Source organism: Pygocentrus nattereri, chromosome 14 (genome assembly GCF_015220715.1).
Source record: "Pygocentrus nattereri isolate fPygNat1 chromosome 14, fPygNat1.pri, whole genome shotgun sequence".
Lineage (NCBI taxonomy): Eukaryota > Metazoa > Chordata > Actinopteri > Characiformes > Serrasalmidae > Pygocentrus > Pygocentrus nattereri.
In genome coordinates, this window is record NC_051224.1 from 24381123 (window position 1) to 24397550 (window position 16428).

General features: G+C 43.9%; 1 protein-coding gene across 2 annotated transcripts; it reads right to left on the reverse strand.

Annotated features, from left to right (window-relative positions):
* Positions 1-1335: 1335 nt before the first annotated feature.
* On the reverse strand, positions 1336-7388 carry zgc:153733 (uncharacterized protein LOC556313 homolog). Of its 2 annotated transcripts, none has more exons than XM_017715503.2 (4): positions 7246-7388; positions 5476-5567; positions 2865-3168; positions 1336-2145 (listed from the first exon to the last, which is right to left on the reverse strand). In XM_017715503.2, the coding sequence occupies exons 2-4, from the start codon at positions 5554-5556 to the stop codon at positions 1703-1705; spliced, it is 828 nt and encodes a 275-aa protein (XP_017570992.1). In that variant the 5' UTR covers positions 5557-5567; positions 7246-7388; the 3' UTR covers positions 1336-1702. The 2 variants fall into 2 exon arrangements, with proteins under 2 accessions (XP_017570992.1, XP_017570993.1); XM_017715504.2 differs by having other exon boundaries at positions 5476-5617.
* Between the last annotated feature and the right edge of the window lie 9040 nt (positions 7389-16428).

Here is a 16428-nt window from a genome sequence, read left to right on the forward strand (position 1 = left end):
GAAGAATGGAAAGGCAGTTGGTCCAGATGACATACCTGTCGAGGTATGGAGATGTTTAGGAGAGAAGGCAGTGGACTTTTTAACCAGGTTGTTTAACAAAATCCTGGAGAGTGAGAGGATGCCTGATGAGTGGAGAAACAGTGTGTTGGTCCCCATTTTTGAGAACAAGGGTGATGTGCAGAGCTGCAGTAACTACAGAGGTATAAAGTTGATGAGCCACACCATAAAGGTATGGGAAAGAGTTGTTGAAGCAAGGCTAAGGCGAGAGGTTCAGATCAGTGAGCAGCAGTTTGGTTTCATGCCCAGAAAGAGTACCACAGATGCAATTTTTGCGTTGAGAGTGTTGGTAGAGAAGTACAGAGAAGGTCAGAAGGAGGTACATTGTGTCTTTGTGGATCTAAAGAAGGCATATGATAGGGTGCCAAGAGAGGAACTGTGGGACTGTATGAGGAAGTCAGGTGTAGCTGAAAAGTATGTTAGGGTGGTGCAGGACAAGTATGAGGATAGTGAGACAGTGGTGAGGTGTGCAGTTGGAGTGACAAATGGTTTCAAGGTGAAGGTAGGGTTACATCAGGGATCAGCTTTGAGCCCCTTCTTGTTTGCAATGGTGATGGAAAGGTTGACAGATGAGGTCAGGCAGGAGGCTCCATGTCCCATGATGTTTGCAGATGACATTGTAATCTATGGTGAGAGTAGAGAGCAGGTGGAAGAGAATCTGGAGAGGTGGAGGTTTGCACTGGAGAGGAGAGGAATGAAGGTCAGTAGAGACAAGATGGAATACATGTGTGTGAATGAGAGGGAGGCAGGTGGAAAGGTGAAGATGCAAGGAGTAGAGGTCATAAAGGTGGATGACTTCAAATATCTTGGGTCAACCATCCAGAGCAATGGACAGTGTAGAAAAGAGGTGAAGAAGAGGGTGCAGGCAGGATGGAGTGGGTGGAGACGGGTGTCAGGGCTGATGTGTGACAGAAGGATAGCAGCAAGAGTGAAAGGGAAGGTTTACAAGACAGTAGTGCGTCCTGCTATGATGTATGGTTTGGAGACTGTGGCTCTGTCTAAAAGACAGGAGACTGAGCTGGAGGTGGCGGAGATGAAGATGCTGAGATTTTCGTTGGGAGTGACAAGGATGGACAAGATTAGAAATGAGCAGATCAGAGGGACAGTGAAGGTGGAGCAGTTTGGAGATAAAGCCAGAGAGGCCAGGTTGAGAGTAACACAGCGGTAATCAGGCTACTTTCCCAACTTTTTTTGGAATGTGTTGTTGCATCAAATTTAGAATGAGCATATATTCACAGAAAAACAATAGAATTCATGAGATAAAAAAAACAACAAATATTGTGTTTCTTTACTGTTTTCAATTTAATACAGATCAAATAGAACTAACTAATCACTGCTCTGTTTTTTTGAGCATTTCAGATATATACTATTAAAAGCTACTCTGGCTGGGCCTTCATGCCACAGTCGCCTAAGAGTGATTCGCTTTTCATTAGAGCAGAAGTTAGGACCCTATTGGGGTTCATCCTAAAGTTAGGACAGTATATAGGATATAGGAGGTTTAGTGTAGTTAGGATGTTCGATTGACTACATTGAGGTGTACATGGGGGTGTAACTTTGAGGGGGTTGTCAAACTTTCCTTTCAAAGCAAATAAGGCAGCACATATTGTGAAATAATGAGACATTATTTTCTATTTATCTGGCTCTTTTAGCCCAAATCAATCAGATCCTCTTCAACATGTCCCTCTTTCTCCCATTTGCTCCTCAGCCAATCAGCTCTCAGCTGCTTCACTTCATTTCCATAATACTCATGCAGTTTACTGAACTCCTCTAATGGATCAAAGCAGACTAAAGGCCACTCTCCGTGGGGTGGGGCTGGGCCATTCAGAGGCGTAACGTGGGCATTCCTCTTTGGCCAGAGTTTGGGGGATCTCTTGTTAGCAGTTTTGAGGGGGGCTGGGACGGCGGGGGTCTGCAGCGCGGCGCTCGCACTGTAGCTTCTCCTCTCTCTGGGAAAAGCTGGGGGTCTCTGGATGAAGAAGGGTGGGCCGGTGTTAAAGGAGGCCATGGCAGTGCTGGAGGCCTTAAAGCATGAACCAATGACGGTGGAGGAGTGGGAGGGGTCACCAAGGTCTTTCTCCTGTTTAGCTTCTGTTCAATTAAAACACAAAAAGTTTACAAGCAAGATTATTATTATTATTATATAATTAATATTATAATAATTATTATTATTCCATATAAACTCGAAACACATGTAGGTTCACTGGTGGCTTTGAATTGTAAGTAAAATGGCTATATTAGTGTATATAATGGCTATATTATAAAGAAAGAAAGAAAGAAAGAAAGAAAGAAAGAAAGAAAGAAAGAAAGAAAGAAAGAAAGAAAGAAAATAGAAAAAGAAAATGAAAAAAGAAGAAAAGAAAGAAAGAAGGCAAGGCAGAAAAAAAAGGAAAGAAGGAAACAAAAAGAAAAGAAAGAAAATGAAAACAAAAATGGAAATAGAAAGAAAGTAAGAAAGAAAAACAGAAACAGAAAGAAAAAAAGGAAAGAAGTTAGAAAAGATATAACGAAAAACAAATAAAAGAAAAAAGATGGAAAGAAGAATAACTAACAAAAATAAACAAAGGGACAAAGAAAGGGTCAAAAAGAAAGTAAGAAATCATGAAAAGATGAACAGAACAGGTGAAAAGCTGATATTATACAGCTCAAAGTCTGAAAACCTCAGATGAGTTTCATAAACAACTTCACCAGATCTCTCTGACTGGCTCTGTCTGCATCTCAAACACTCAATTATGGGGAAATTTAGAAAAACTGATGGAATTCCCCTTTTAAAATGAATCTTCACATGTTTAAAAAAAAGGCTTACTGACCTTCGTAAAGCCTCTCTAGGTGTTTGACCAACAGGGAGGTGTAGACGTGGCTGGCAGTCAGTAGGGCACTGACCCAGCTCTCCTGGCTTAGGAGGTCCTCAGCACACAGTCTGTATGTGCGCAGACCCGGCCCAGTGAACACTATAGAGAAGGAGAACAGTCCGTCTGGATCTCCAGCCTGTACCGCGCAGCCCTCCAGAATGATGACACCCAGCAGACTGCGGTCAGCAGGACGCTCCTGATAGAACAGCAGGTTCCCCTTCAGAACAAACCAGCGTCGCAGGTAGGAGGTGTTCCGCTCTCTCTGTAGGACAGACACCATCAGAGATCTACAGCGGGACTACAGCCTGACTACTGCATGTCTACAGCTTGACAAGAGCCTGACTACAGCACGACTACAGCACGGCTTCAGCACGACTTCAGCACGACCACAGCACGACCACAGCACGACCTCAGCATGGCTACAGCCTGACTACAGCATGACTACAGCATGACTTCAGCACGACTACAGCACGACTACAGCATAACTACAGTATGAGTACAGCACAACTACAGCACATCTAAAGCCTGCCTACAGCCTGACCATAGCACGACTACAGCACGACTACAGCATGCAGGAGAAAACGTTTCACGGCCAACAGTTTTTGACGTGCAACCATCAAATTTTGTACACCTGTTTCTCCTACACAGGAATAGTGTTCTCATACACAATACACACAGACTCATAGGCTTAAAGCCTAATGCACAGCAATAACAATAGTAATGACAGTATTAATCGTGAATTTAAGGTGGCTATGAATTTAAGGTAGCACTGAAGCATTCAAGGTAGCAACAAATTTAAGGAGGCATTGGATTTAATGCATCAGAGAGCAGTGGTTTAAAGGTGGCAGCGTATGTAAGGTAGCAGGATATTTAAGGTGGCGGTGAATTTAAGGATTTGGTTAATTTAAGGTAGCAGAGAATTTAAGATGGTAGTGCATTTAAGTTAGCACTGAATTTAAGGTGGTAGTCAATTTTACGCTAACAATGAGTTTAAAGTTGCAGTGGATTTAAGGTAGCAACAAACGTAAGGTATCAGTAAATTTAGAGTGGTAGAGGATTTACGGTAGCAAAGATTTTAAGGTGGGACTGCAGTTAAGGTAACATTGAATTGATGGTGGCAGTCAACCATGCAAAAAACTCTTTAATCAGGGAAAGGGTTCTTTGAGTGTTCATGGTTCTTTACAAAAGAACCCTTAAAGAACCTTCTTTTTAAGATCATTGCATCATTGTCACTTTGACTTTGATAAAACGGTACTAAACAACACTTCTGTTCCCTAATCAGACATTCCAGCCATAACCTCGAAACACAGTGGTCATGTGAGAAATAATGTGGACAATCTTGGAAAAATGTCCCTCTGTTTTAGGGCCCTGACAGAATCACACCTGTAGGACAGCAAGAACCACTGATAATCCACACCACCAGGTTTACACCAGGGACCAGGCAGGTTAAAGACAACCCAGCACGACGAAGAGGACGATGACTATGCAGACGCTGAGCAGGTTTTAAGGAATGTGAAGCATGTCCTCCTGGAGCCGCAGGATCAGGACACCATGCTGTATTATTAGCCTTCAAAAACCTCATTTACCTCATAAACGATGGCTGTGTTATTAATGAAGAAATAGGACAGGCGGCTTCTGAGCGGTGCTCTATGTTTAGTAACGATGCGGTAAAAAGTGCTGTGGCATATCAAGTGTGTCCATCATTTCCACATAGAATAAAAGGAAATAGATTAAAGAGCCCATATGCTACACTTTTCTCACATTTCATTTCTGTTATTTATTATTATTTAGCTGTGTTTATGTACAAGTCATAATTCATGTTTACATGTTTTGGATAGTAAAGAAAATGTCTATATCTGTGTTGTTAGGGCGAGAGAGAGAGAGAGAGAGAGAGAGAGAGAGAGAGAGAGAGAGAGAGAGAAAGAAAGAAAGAAAGAAAGAAAGAAAGAAAGAAAGAAAGAAAGAAAAAGAAAATAAGGAAGGAAGGAAGTAGAAAGAAACAAAAAAACAAAGGAATGAAGTAAGAAAAGACAAAGAAAAACAAACAAAAAATAAAAAGGAAAGACGCAAGAATAACAAAACAAAAATAAACAAACAAAGGGACAAAGAAAGGGTCAGAAAGAAAGAAAAAAGCTGTGAAAAAATGAACAGAACAGGTGAAATGTTGATATTATACAGCACAAAGTCAGAACTCAATGGCTCTGTCTACATCTCAAAAACTCAATTATGGAGAAATTTTGAAAAACTGGTGGAATTCCCCTTTAAAAATTAATCTCCACCAGTCCAGCCAGAAACACTCCTTATGACTTCAGTGTGAGTGGGCGGGGCTAAACCACTGTAAGCTGAACAGGTGAATAGATGTAAATGTGCTGATTTTTATGATGTCACAAGAACATTGGAGTCAAAACACGCTGTTCTCACAGGCCAAGACAAACATTAATTACAGGTCATATTCTGACTGACTTCAGGCAGCTCTGGTATATATTATAAAGTACTGAATAACTGAATAACGGTTACTTAATAAAATCCATCTGAATACGTTACGATGAGAACAAAAGAAGTGTTTCACCTTTTTGTACAGATACCCCTCTTTATCCACAGGTGAAGTACAGGACAGGTAGTGCGTCAGAATCTTCTCATGGATCTTCATCACAGCGCCCCCTGGAGTGGAGCCAGGCACAGAGTGCAGAAAGCACTAGCTTTAAAACTTACTGTGAAAACAATAAATAAATAAACAGACCCCAAAATTTGTTTTATATATATATATATATATATATATATATATATATATATATATATATATACACACACACACACACACACACACACACACACACGTATCTGTGTATGTCCAAAGTGAGTACCTTTTCATGGGACAACACTATAGAAATAAAACTTGGCTATAACTTAAAGTAGTCAATGTGCAGCTTGTATAGCAGTACAAGATCTACTGTCCTCTGGGCTCGAAGTGTCAATATTTTGTGTGACGACCATTGTTATCTAGCACCGCCTTAACCCTCTTGGGCATGGAATTCACCAGAGCTGCACAGGTTGCTACTGGAATCCTCTTCAACTCCTCCACGATGACATCACGGAGCTGGTGGATGTTAGACACCTTGCACTCCTCCTCCTTCTCCTTGAGGATGCTCCACATGTGCTCAGTTGGGTTTAGGTCTGGAGATACTTGGCCAGTCCATCGCCTGTACTTTCAGCAAGGCAGTTGTCATGTTGGAGGTGTGTTTGGGGTCATTATCGTGTTGATAAACTGGCATGCGGCGCAGTTTCCGAATGGAAGGGATCATGTTCTGCTTCAGAATGTCGCAGGACATGGTGGAATTCACGTTTCCTTCAATGAACTGCAGCTCCCCAGTGCCGGTAGCACTCATGCAGCTCCAGACCATGATGCCACCACCACCATGCTTGACTATAGGCAAGAGACAGCTGTCTTCTAACCTCACCACTCATACCAGCACAACACACACTAACACACTACCACCACCACGTCAGTGCTACGGCAGTGCTGAGAATGATCCACCACCCAAATAGTACCTGCCCTGTGAGGGTCCATGGGGGTCCTGACCACCGAACAACAGGATAAAAGGGGGCTAACAAAGTATCAGAGAAACAGATGGACTACAGTCTGTAACTGTAGAACTACAAAGTGCACCTATGTAGTAAGTGGAGCTGATAAAATGGACAACAAGCGTAAAAACGCCATAATGTTATGCCTGATCATAAATGTGTGATACAAGCTCACTTCTTTGGAAACTTAACGTAATAAACTCCAGAAATCACTTGACACCATATAGAACCTACAGGAATAAAATATCACCACTTATACAGTGATAATTTATGGAGAATAATTTGCAGAGCAAGGTCTTAGATTGCTGTAATGCATTATAAACACCTAATAAGGCATTTATAGTCATTTTCACATAAGACCTCCAGTTATGTGCTTAAGCGTAGTGAATAAACAGTAGAGAAGAGGGTAATTTGGGCTTTACTGCGTAATAAACCTGTAATATGTATATATTATACACAGTCCAGTATATGTGTACATTCATTTGTGTGTATATATGTACATACACACACACACACACACACTCAGCTCCTCTTAGGGTCAAAACACTGACTCGATTTTCTAGCTTGACTACAGCAGCAGACCTATAATAACCTGTTATACTCGTCATACATGACCAGCCCCACATTCAGCCTCGGCCTGCACATCTTTAACACTCTCAGTTCTTTATCAGCTCCTCTGAGAGGCTGAGGAAGTGAGACACTCTGTACTGCCTCTATAACAGAGACCAGGAGGGAATAAGCAGCAGGTTTAACTTACTGTGCCCCTTAGAGCCCCAGCCGTATGTTGCGAGGCGCTGTGTGTCCGTCTCTGTCCATCCTCAGGTGAGTGCAGTGGATTGTGGGATGTCGTCCAGGTGTCCTGTTTCTGCCTCTCTCCTCCACTCTGCTGAAATATAAATAACACGACCCACTTCCTGGTAACAAAAACCTCCTACAGCCACACTTTTTTCCCCTCCACCTGTGATCCGACAAGCCCCGCCCATCCGTGCTGGGATTGGCTGTCGGCGCCCTACCTCTTTTGACATCACCCACTGTTCAATGCAAAGTGCTGAAGAACTAGAATCTAGTCTTGATGGTCTCATGTTTAAATTTGTGCTTTCACAAGAGTAATAACAATGTTATAGATGTATTTCCAATTTATAAATAAGTAAACAAACAGTACTGAGGAATGCAAGGAGTGAACGTGGTTAAAAGACAGTTCAGTTCAGATCAGATCAATTAATACAATTTAGGTTAATTCAGATGAGGTCAAGCTCAGTTCAGTCCAATTCAGCTCAGTTCATTTCAGTTCAGTTTAATTCAGACCAATTTAAGTTCGGGCCAGTCTAATTCAGTTTAGTTCAGTTAAATTCAAATTCAGTATAATTTAATTCAGCGCAATTCAATTCAGTCTTTGCGTTCTAAAAAACGTATTAAACCCATAATCTGGTCCAGTTCAGTTCAGTTCCTTCAATTCACTTCCATTTCAATTCAATTCAGTTATTTAATTTTAATTCAGATAAATGTAAGTTTAGTCTAGTCCAGTTCAATTCAGTTCAATTTAATTTAGTGTAATTCAAATCAGTCTTTGTGTTCTGTAAAATGGATTAAACCTGACCATCCAGTCAATTTCAACATAAATCAAATTCACTTCCAGTTCCATCCAGTCCAACCCTGTACAAATTCAATTGAATACAATTGAATTCAGTTGATTCTGATCAATTCAAGTTTACTCCAGTCCAATTCAACTCATTTCAGTGCAGTTCATATCAGTCTTTGTGTTCTGTAAAATGTATTAAACCTCACAATCTGGTCCAGTTCAGTTCAGTTCAGTTAATTCAATTCAATTCACTTCAAGTTTCATCCAGTCCAGCTCAGTTCAATTCAACTGATCTAAATTCAATTCAATTTAGTTCAGATAAGGCCAAGTTTAGTTTAGTCCAATTCAGTCCATTTCAATTCAATTTAGTTCAGTCTAATTCAATTCAAATCATTCTTTGTGTTCTGTGAAGCACATTCAACCTCACAATCCAGTCCAATTCAGTTAATTCAAATAATTTCAGTTTGATTCAGATCAGTTCAAATTTAGTCCAGTCCAGTTCTTTTCAGTCCAATTCAGTTCAGTTCAATTAATTCAATTTACTTCAAGTTCAGTCCAGTACAATTTAGTTCAGTTCATTCAATTCAGTTCAGTCTAATTCAATTCAGTGCAGTTCAAACCAGTGTTCTGTCAAGTGTATTGAACCTCACAATCTAGTCCGGTCCAGTCAATTTAATTTAGTGCAGTTCCATTAAATTCAGATCAATTCAACATTAGTCCAGTCCAATTTAGTCCAATTCATCCATCCATCCATCCATCCATCCATCATCTTCCGCTTCTCCGGGGTTCGGGTCGCGGGGGCAGCATCCTGAGCAATGAAGCCCAGACCTCCCTTTCCCCAGCCACTTCCACTAGCTCCCTGGGAGGGATTCCGAGGCGCTCCCAGGCCAGCTGGGCGATATAGTCACGCCAGCGTGTCCTGGGTCTTCCCCGGGGTCTCCTCCCCGGTGGACTTGCCTGTGACATCTCCCAAGGGAGGCGTCCAGGAGGCATCCTAACAAGATGCCCGAACCACCTCAACTGGCTCCTCTCGACGTGAAGAAGCAGCGGCTCTACTCCGAGTCCCTCCCGGATGACCGAACTTCTCACCCTATCTCTAAGGGAGAGTCCAGCCACCCTGCGGAGGAAACTCATTTCGGCCACTTGTATTCGCGATCTCGTTCTTTCGGTCATTACCCAAAGCTCATGACCATAGGTGAGGGTGGGAATGTAGATCGACCAGTAAATCGAGAGCCTTGCCTTATGGCTCAGCTCTTTCTTTACGACAACAGACCGGTAAAGAGCCCGCATCACTGCTGACCCAGCACCAATCCGCCTGTCAATCTCCCGCTCCCTTGTACCATCACTCGTGAACAAGACCCCGAGATACTTAAACTCCTCCACTTGAGGCAAGAGCTCATCCCCGACCCAGAGAGGGCTCTCCACCCTTTCCCGCGTGAGAACCATGGCCTCGGATTTGGAGGTACTGATCCTCATCCCGGCCGCTTCACACTCGGCTGCAAACCGATCCAGTGAAAGCTGAAGTTCACGGCCTGATGTCCCCAATAAGACCACATCATCTGCAAACAGCAGAGATGTGACCCTGAGGTCACCAAACCGGACACCCTCCATCCCCTGACTGCGCCTAGAAATTCTATCCATAAAAATTATGAATAGAATCGGTGACAAAGGGCAGCCCTGACGGAGTCCAACTCTCACTGGGAAAAAGTCTGACTTACTGCCGGCCATGCGAACCAAACTCCTGCTTTGTTTGTACAGGGCCTGAATGGCTCGTAGCAAAGAGCCATGTACCCTGTACTCCCGAAGCACCTCCCACAGAATACCCCGGGGAACACAGTCGAATGCCTTCTCCAAATCCACAAAGCACATGTGGACTGGTTGGGCAAACTCCCATGAACCCTCCAGAATCCTGGAGAGGGTAAAGAGTTGGTCCAGTGTTCCACAACCAGGGCGGAACCCGCACTGCTCCTCCTGAATCCGAGGTTCGACTATAAGCCGGACTCTCTTGTCCAGTACCCTTGCATAGACCTTACCAGGGAGGCTGAGGAGTGTGATTCCCCTGTAGTTGGAACACACCCTCCGGTCCCCCTTTTTAAAAAGAGGCACCACCACCCCAGTCTGCCAATCCAGTGGCACCACCCCCGATGTCCACGCAATGTTGAAAAGGCGTGTCAGCCAAGACAGCCCCACAACATCCAGAGCCTTGAGGAACTCGGGACGGATCTCATCCACCCCTGCAGCCAAGGAGCTTTTTAACTACCTTAGCGACTTCGGCCTCAGTAATGGACAAGCCTATTCCCATGTCCCCAGACTCTGCCTCCTCACTGGAGAACGTGTTGGTGGGATTGAGAAGGTCCTCAAAGTATTCCTTCCACCGCCCAATGACGTCTTCAGTCGAAGTCAGCAGCACACCATCTCCACTATATACAGTGCTAGTGGCACACTGCTTTCCCCTTCTGAGTCACCTGACGATTTGCCAGAATCTTTTCGGAGCCGACTTAAAGTCACTTTCCAAGGCCTCACCGAACTCTTCCCACACCCGGGTTTTTGCCTTGGCAACGACTGAAGCCGCAGATCGCTTGGCCTGTCGATACCTGCCAGCTGCCTCTGGTGTCCTACAGGCCAACCATGCCCGGTAGGACTCCTTCTTCAGCTTGACGGCATCTCTCACCTGGGGTGTCCACCACCGGGTTCGAGGATTACCGCCCCGACAGGCACCAACTACCTTGCGACCACAGCTACAGTCAGCCGCTTCAACAATGGAGAAGCGGAACATGGCCCATTCTGAGTCAATGTCCCCCACCTCCCCCGAAATCTGGTCGAAGTTCTGACGGAGGTGTGAGTTGAAGATCAATCTGACAGGTTCTTCTGCCAGACGTTCCCAGCAAACCCTCACTATACGTTTGGGTTTGCCTGGTCTGACTGGCATCTTCCCCCACCACCTGATCCAACTCACCACCAGGTGGTGATCAGTTGACAGCTCAGCTCCTCTCTTTACCCGAGTGTCCAGTACACATGGCTGCAAGTCCGCTGACACGACAACAAAGTCAATCGTTGAACTGCGGCCTAGGGTGTCCTGGTGCCATGTGCACTTATGGACATCCTTGTGTTCAAACATGGTGTTCGTTATGGACAAACTGTGGTTTGCACAGAAGTCCAAAAACTGAACACCACTCGGGTTCAGATCAGAGAGGCCATTCCTCCCAATCACACCCCTCCAGGTCTTACTGTCATTGCCCACGTGAGCGTTGAAGTCCCCCAGTAGGACAATCGAGTCTCCAGGAGGAGCACTTTCAAGCACCCCTTCCAAGGAATCTAAGAAGGCTGGGTACTCTGAACTGCTGTTCGGTGCATAAGCACAGACAACAGTCAGGACCCGTTCCCCAACCCGAAGGCGTAGGGAAGCTACCCTCTCGTCCACCGGGGAAAACCCCAACATACAGGCACCGAGTCGAGGGGCTATGAGAAAGCCCACACCTGCCCGCCGCCTCTCACCATGGGCAACTCCAGAAAAGAATAAAGTCCAGCCCCTCTCAAGGAGATTGGACCCAGAGCCCAAGCTGTGTGTTGAGGTGAGCCCGACTATATCTAGCCGGTATCTCTCAACCTCGCGCAACAACTCAGGCTCCTTCCCCGCCAGTGAGGTAATGTTCCAAGTTCCAAAAGCCAGTTTCAGCAACCGAGGATCAGAACGCCAAGGCCCACGCCTTCGGACACTGCCCGATCCACAATGCACCGCACCCCTACTACTGCCCCTCCCATCGGTGGTGGGTCGATGGGAGGGGGGACTCATGTATCTCCTTCGGGCTGGGCCCGGCCGGGCACCATGAGTGAATGCCCGGCCACCAGACGCTCGCTGGCGAGCCCCTCCCCCAGGCCTGGCTCCAGGGTGGGGCCCCGGTAACCCTGATCCGGGCAGGGTACACAAGTCCTGCTTTGTTGTCCTCATAGGGGTGGTTATGGATCACACTTTGTCTGGCCTGTCACCTAGGACCAGTTTGCCATGGGAGACCCTACCAGGAGCTTTTGCTCCAGACAACATAGCTCCTAGGGTCCTTCAAGCACACAAACCTCTCCACCACGATAAGGTGGTGATCCATGGAGAGGTTAGTCCAATTCAATTGAATCAAATCCAAATTAGTCTTTTCGTTTTGTGAAGTGTATTAAACCTGCAGCTAGGAAAGAATATGTTTGTGAGCGGAGCCTGACAGGGCATTTAATATCTAAATTGGCCTGGTCTCCCAGTCGTCTAGTCACTTGAAAGTTATGATCATGTACTTCATCAATGTACTTTAGTCCTTACTTCCAGATAGAAGTGAGTCACAAAGTATCAGAAAACAATCCCCCAAACTATTATGGATACTAAAATACTTCATGGTTTATTATTTTGATATATTACACAGAATTATCGCTGTGTTGTTGATATGAGGGAAGAGGATAAGAGAGCGATGAAAGCAGTAGAGAAAGACGGCCTGCAGACCAGCGCATTGTCACCACAGCCTAAGATCACAATGGAAACTCCCTCACTTTCTCAGTTCCGTCTGTAAACACTCATTAGCACACATGACTTTCACTGACAGAGAAGGCAAAGGAAGCCGTTTTGAAGGATATTTATTTACCCTACATATGAGGATCCACAGACTCACATAACTACTGAACTTACACGTTAGTCTCATAGTAGATGCTGAATAATTCAGAATCATTATCAAGCTTTATTGGCCAGGTTTGCTTACGCATACATGGAATTTGGTTTTGGTTACAGGAGCTCACAGAGCACAATATCAGACAAATATTTACATGTATTGAATAGAATAAAATAAAATAAAACAAAAAACATCCATTCCTACCATCACTCACTCATACACACTCACAGTCATACCTGTAAACCTTATAATGTGCAAAGTATGTGTCTTAAGTTAAAGTGCAGAGTGTGGCAGATATTTAAGGGTGTATAGCAGCAAAGAAAGGCATCAGTAAGGTAACAGTCAGATAAGTGAGGTAATAAGACAGGTAAGTGGGGTAATATTGCAGACAAGTAAGGTAACAGTCACAAAAGTGGGGCAATAAGGCAGGTAAGTGGGGTAATAGTCAGAGAAGTTGTGTAATAAGGCAGGTAAGTGGGGTAACAGTCAGATAAGTTGGGTAATAAGGCAAGTAAGTGGGGTAACAGTCAGATAAGAAGGGTAATAAGGCAGGTAAGTGAAGTAATAGTCAGATAAGGGGGTAATAAGGCAAGTAAGTGAGGGAACAGCCGGATAAGTGGGGTAATAAGGCAGGTAAGTGAGGGAACAGTCAGATAAGTGAGGTAATATTGCAGATAAGAAAGGTAACAGTCAGAAAAGTGGGGCAATAAGGCAGGTAAGTGAGGTAATAATCAGATAAGGGGGGTAATAAGGCAAGCAAGTGAGGGAACAGACAGATAAGTGAGGTAATAAGGCAGGTAAGTGAGGGAACAGCCAGATAAGTGGGGTAATAAGGCAGGTAAGTGAGGGAACAGCCAGATAAGTGGGGTAATAAGGCAGGTATGTGAGGGAACAGTCAGATAAGTGAGGTAATAAGATAAGAAAGGTAACAGTCAGAAAAGTAGGGCAATAAGGCGGGTAAGTGGGGTTACTGTCAGATAAGTTGGGTAATAAGGCAGGTAAGTGGGGTAACAGTCAGATAAGTTGGGTAATAAGACAGGTCAGTGGGGTAACAGTCAGATAAGTGGGTTAATAAGGCAGGTAAGTGAGGTAATAGATAAGGGGGGTAACAAGGCAAGTAAGTGAGGGACCCGCCAGATAAATGGGGTAATAAGGCAAGTAAGTGAGGGAACAGTCAGATAAGTGAGGTAATAAGGCAGGTAAGTAAGGGAACAGTCAGATAATTGCGGTAATAAGGCAGGTAAGTGAGGGAACAGCCAGATAAGTGGGGTAATAAGGCAGGTAAGTGAGGGAACAGTCAGATAAGTGAGGTAATAAGGCAGGCAAGTGAGGGAAAAGTCAGATAAGTGAGGTAATAAGGCAGGCAAGTGAGGGAACAGTCAGATAAGTGAGGTAATAAGGCAAGTAAGTGAGGGAACAGTCAGATAAGTGTGGTAATAAGGCAGGTAAGTGAGGGAACAGTCAGATAAGTGAGGTAATAAGGCAGGTAAGTGAGGGAAAAGTCAGATAAGTGAGGTAATAAGGCAGGCAAGTGAGGGAAAAGTCAGATAAGTGAGGTAATAAGGCAGGCAAGTGAGGGAACAGTCAGATAAGTGAGGTAATAAGGCAAGTAAGTGAGGGAACAGTCAGATAAGTGTGGTAATAAGGCAGGTAAGTGAGGGAACAGTCAGATAAGTGAGGTAATAAGGCCGGCCAATGAGGGAACAGTCAGATAAGTGAGGTAATAAGGCAGGCAAGTGAGGGAACAGTCAGATAAGTGAGGTAATAAGGCAAGTAAGTGAGGGAACAGTCAGATAAGTGTGGTAATAAGGCAGGTAAGTGAGGGAACAGTCAGATAAGTGAGGTAATAATGCAGGTTAGTGAGGTGCTAGAATAAACACTGGTCTGAGATGGTAGTTTCAGAGGATGGAATGTTGAGTGTGATAATAGATACCAATAAATATGAATAATTTATAAATTCAATCTACAGTTTATACATAGTACATGCCAGTTCATGTACAGTATATATGGGGATACAGAGCTGCCTCAAGCGTCTACTTCATATACAGGTCATTAGGCGTATAATGATCCTGAAACTGAGACTGAAACTACGATGCAAACGTCCAGTCTCGTTTCGTGGTTCCAGAAAACGGAACTGTGAGGTTCTTCCCCAAAGTGTTCCCACAAAGTCGGAAGTGTAACACCGTCCAAGATGTCTTGGTGCTGAAGCATTAAGATTTTCCTTCGCTGGAACTAAGGAGTAGATAAACAACCCCATATCATCATCCCTCCTCCACCAAACTTTACAGCTGGCACAGTGCAGTCAGGCAGGTAACGTTCTCCTGGCATTCACCAAACCCAGACTCGTCCATCAGACTGACAGATAGAGAAGCTGATTCATCATACTCCACTCTATCATGATGTAAAGCCTGCATGCAGCTGCTCAGCCATGAAACTCCTGCCGCATTTTTTTGTGCTGACGTTAATGCCAAAGGAGTTTAAACTCTGCAGTTATTGATCAGCAGAGTGTTGGACTCTTTTATGCTCTATGCTCCTCAGAACTCAGTGATCCGCTCTCTAACTTTACATGGTCTGACACTTCGTGACTGAGTTGCTGTGGTTCCTAAACACTTCTACTCTTCAATAATACACACTCAGTTATTTGCGGAACATCTCGAAGGCAAGAAATTTCTTGAACTTGTTGCAACGGTCTTATTCTTATTACAGCACCACACTTGAATTCAGTGAGATGTTTAGAACAACCCCTTTCCTTCCCTAATGTGTGTGAAGGCAGGCTGCATGGCTGGGTGCTTGATTTTATACACCTGCAGCAATGAGACTGAATGAAACACCTGAATTCAACGAATAAGGTGTGTCCCAATACTTTTGTCCATATAGTGTATAGAAATCACTTTAAAGAATCACTTGAAAAAATCATGCCTGTACCTAACAGTTATTAATACCTTCATAGTCAAATTTCATATTTTAGACCCATAGCATTTACGATAGTTGTTACGAAGGCATGAGTGAATTATCCCAACCCAGCTTAAGACACATACAGCTTCAGTATTGGATTCACATCAGTTTGCTTTATCGTGCTAGTCGATCAGTTTATGCCATTAATCCAGCTCTGTATCACATTTTGAGACAGAGATCTTGCTAACAATTATGTTGTTTTAATATGACGAATATCACCAAGCTCTTTCAAAAGTTACTGGATTTAAGTGTTAACCCGGCTGTGTGTCACTGGGTTTGGCATTTTTAAGTGGAAGAAAACAGTGTGCTCATTTCACCCTTCGCCCCTACCACTTAGCCCTTACCCCTGTTTTGCACATTCACGTCTAGGGTGTCCTGATTCTTGTTTGGAGGGCTACATGACCCTCCAAACAGAGGTTTTTCAGAGACATTTCAAACAGTGTCATGCCTATGCAAGCGACCAAAGAAACCCTCAAATGTGAGGATTTTCTCTGTTAAAAAAAAACAACAATAAACATTGCATTATCTTAGTTTAATGTCATTTATGTATTATGGTTGTTTTCTTCATAACAAGCATAAAAAAATTCGCTAATAATATGCTAATATCTCGGTAGCTAGCTTTGTCATTGAGCACAAGTGTGCCTCAGGGCTCAGTACTGTGTCAGTGACTTTTTTTCTCTCTACACTAATGATCTGGTATCTCACAATGATTCTGTTGGTGGAAATCATTTTGGATTATAGAAAGAAACAGAATATAAAAACT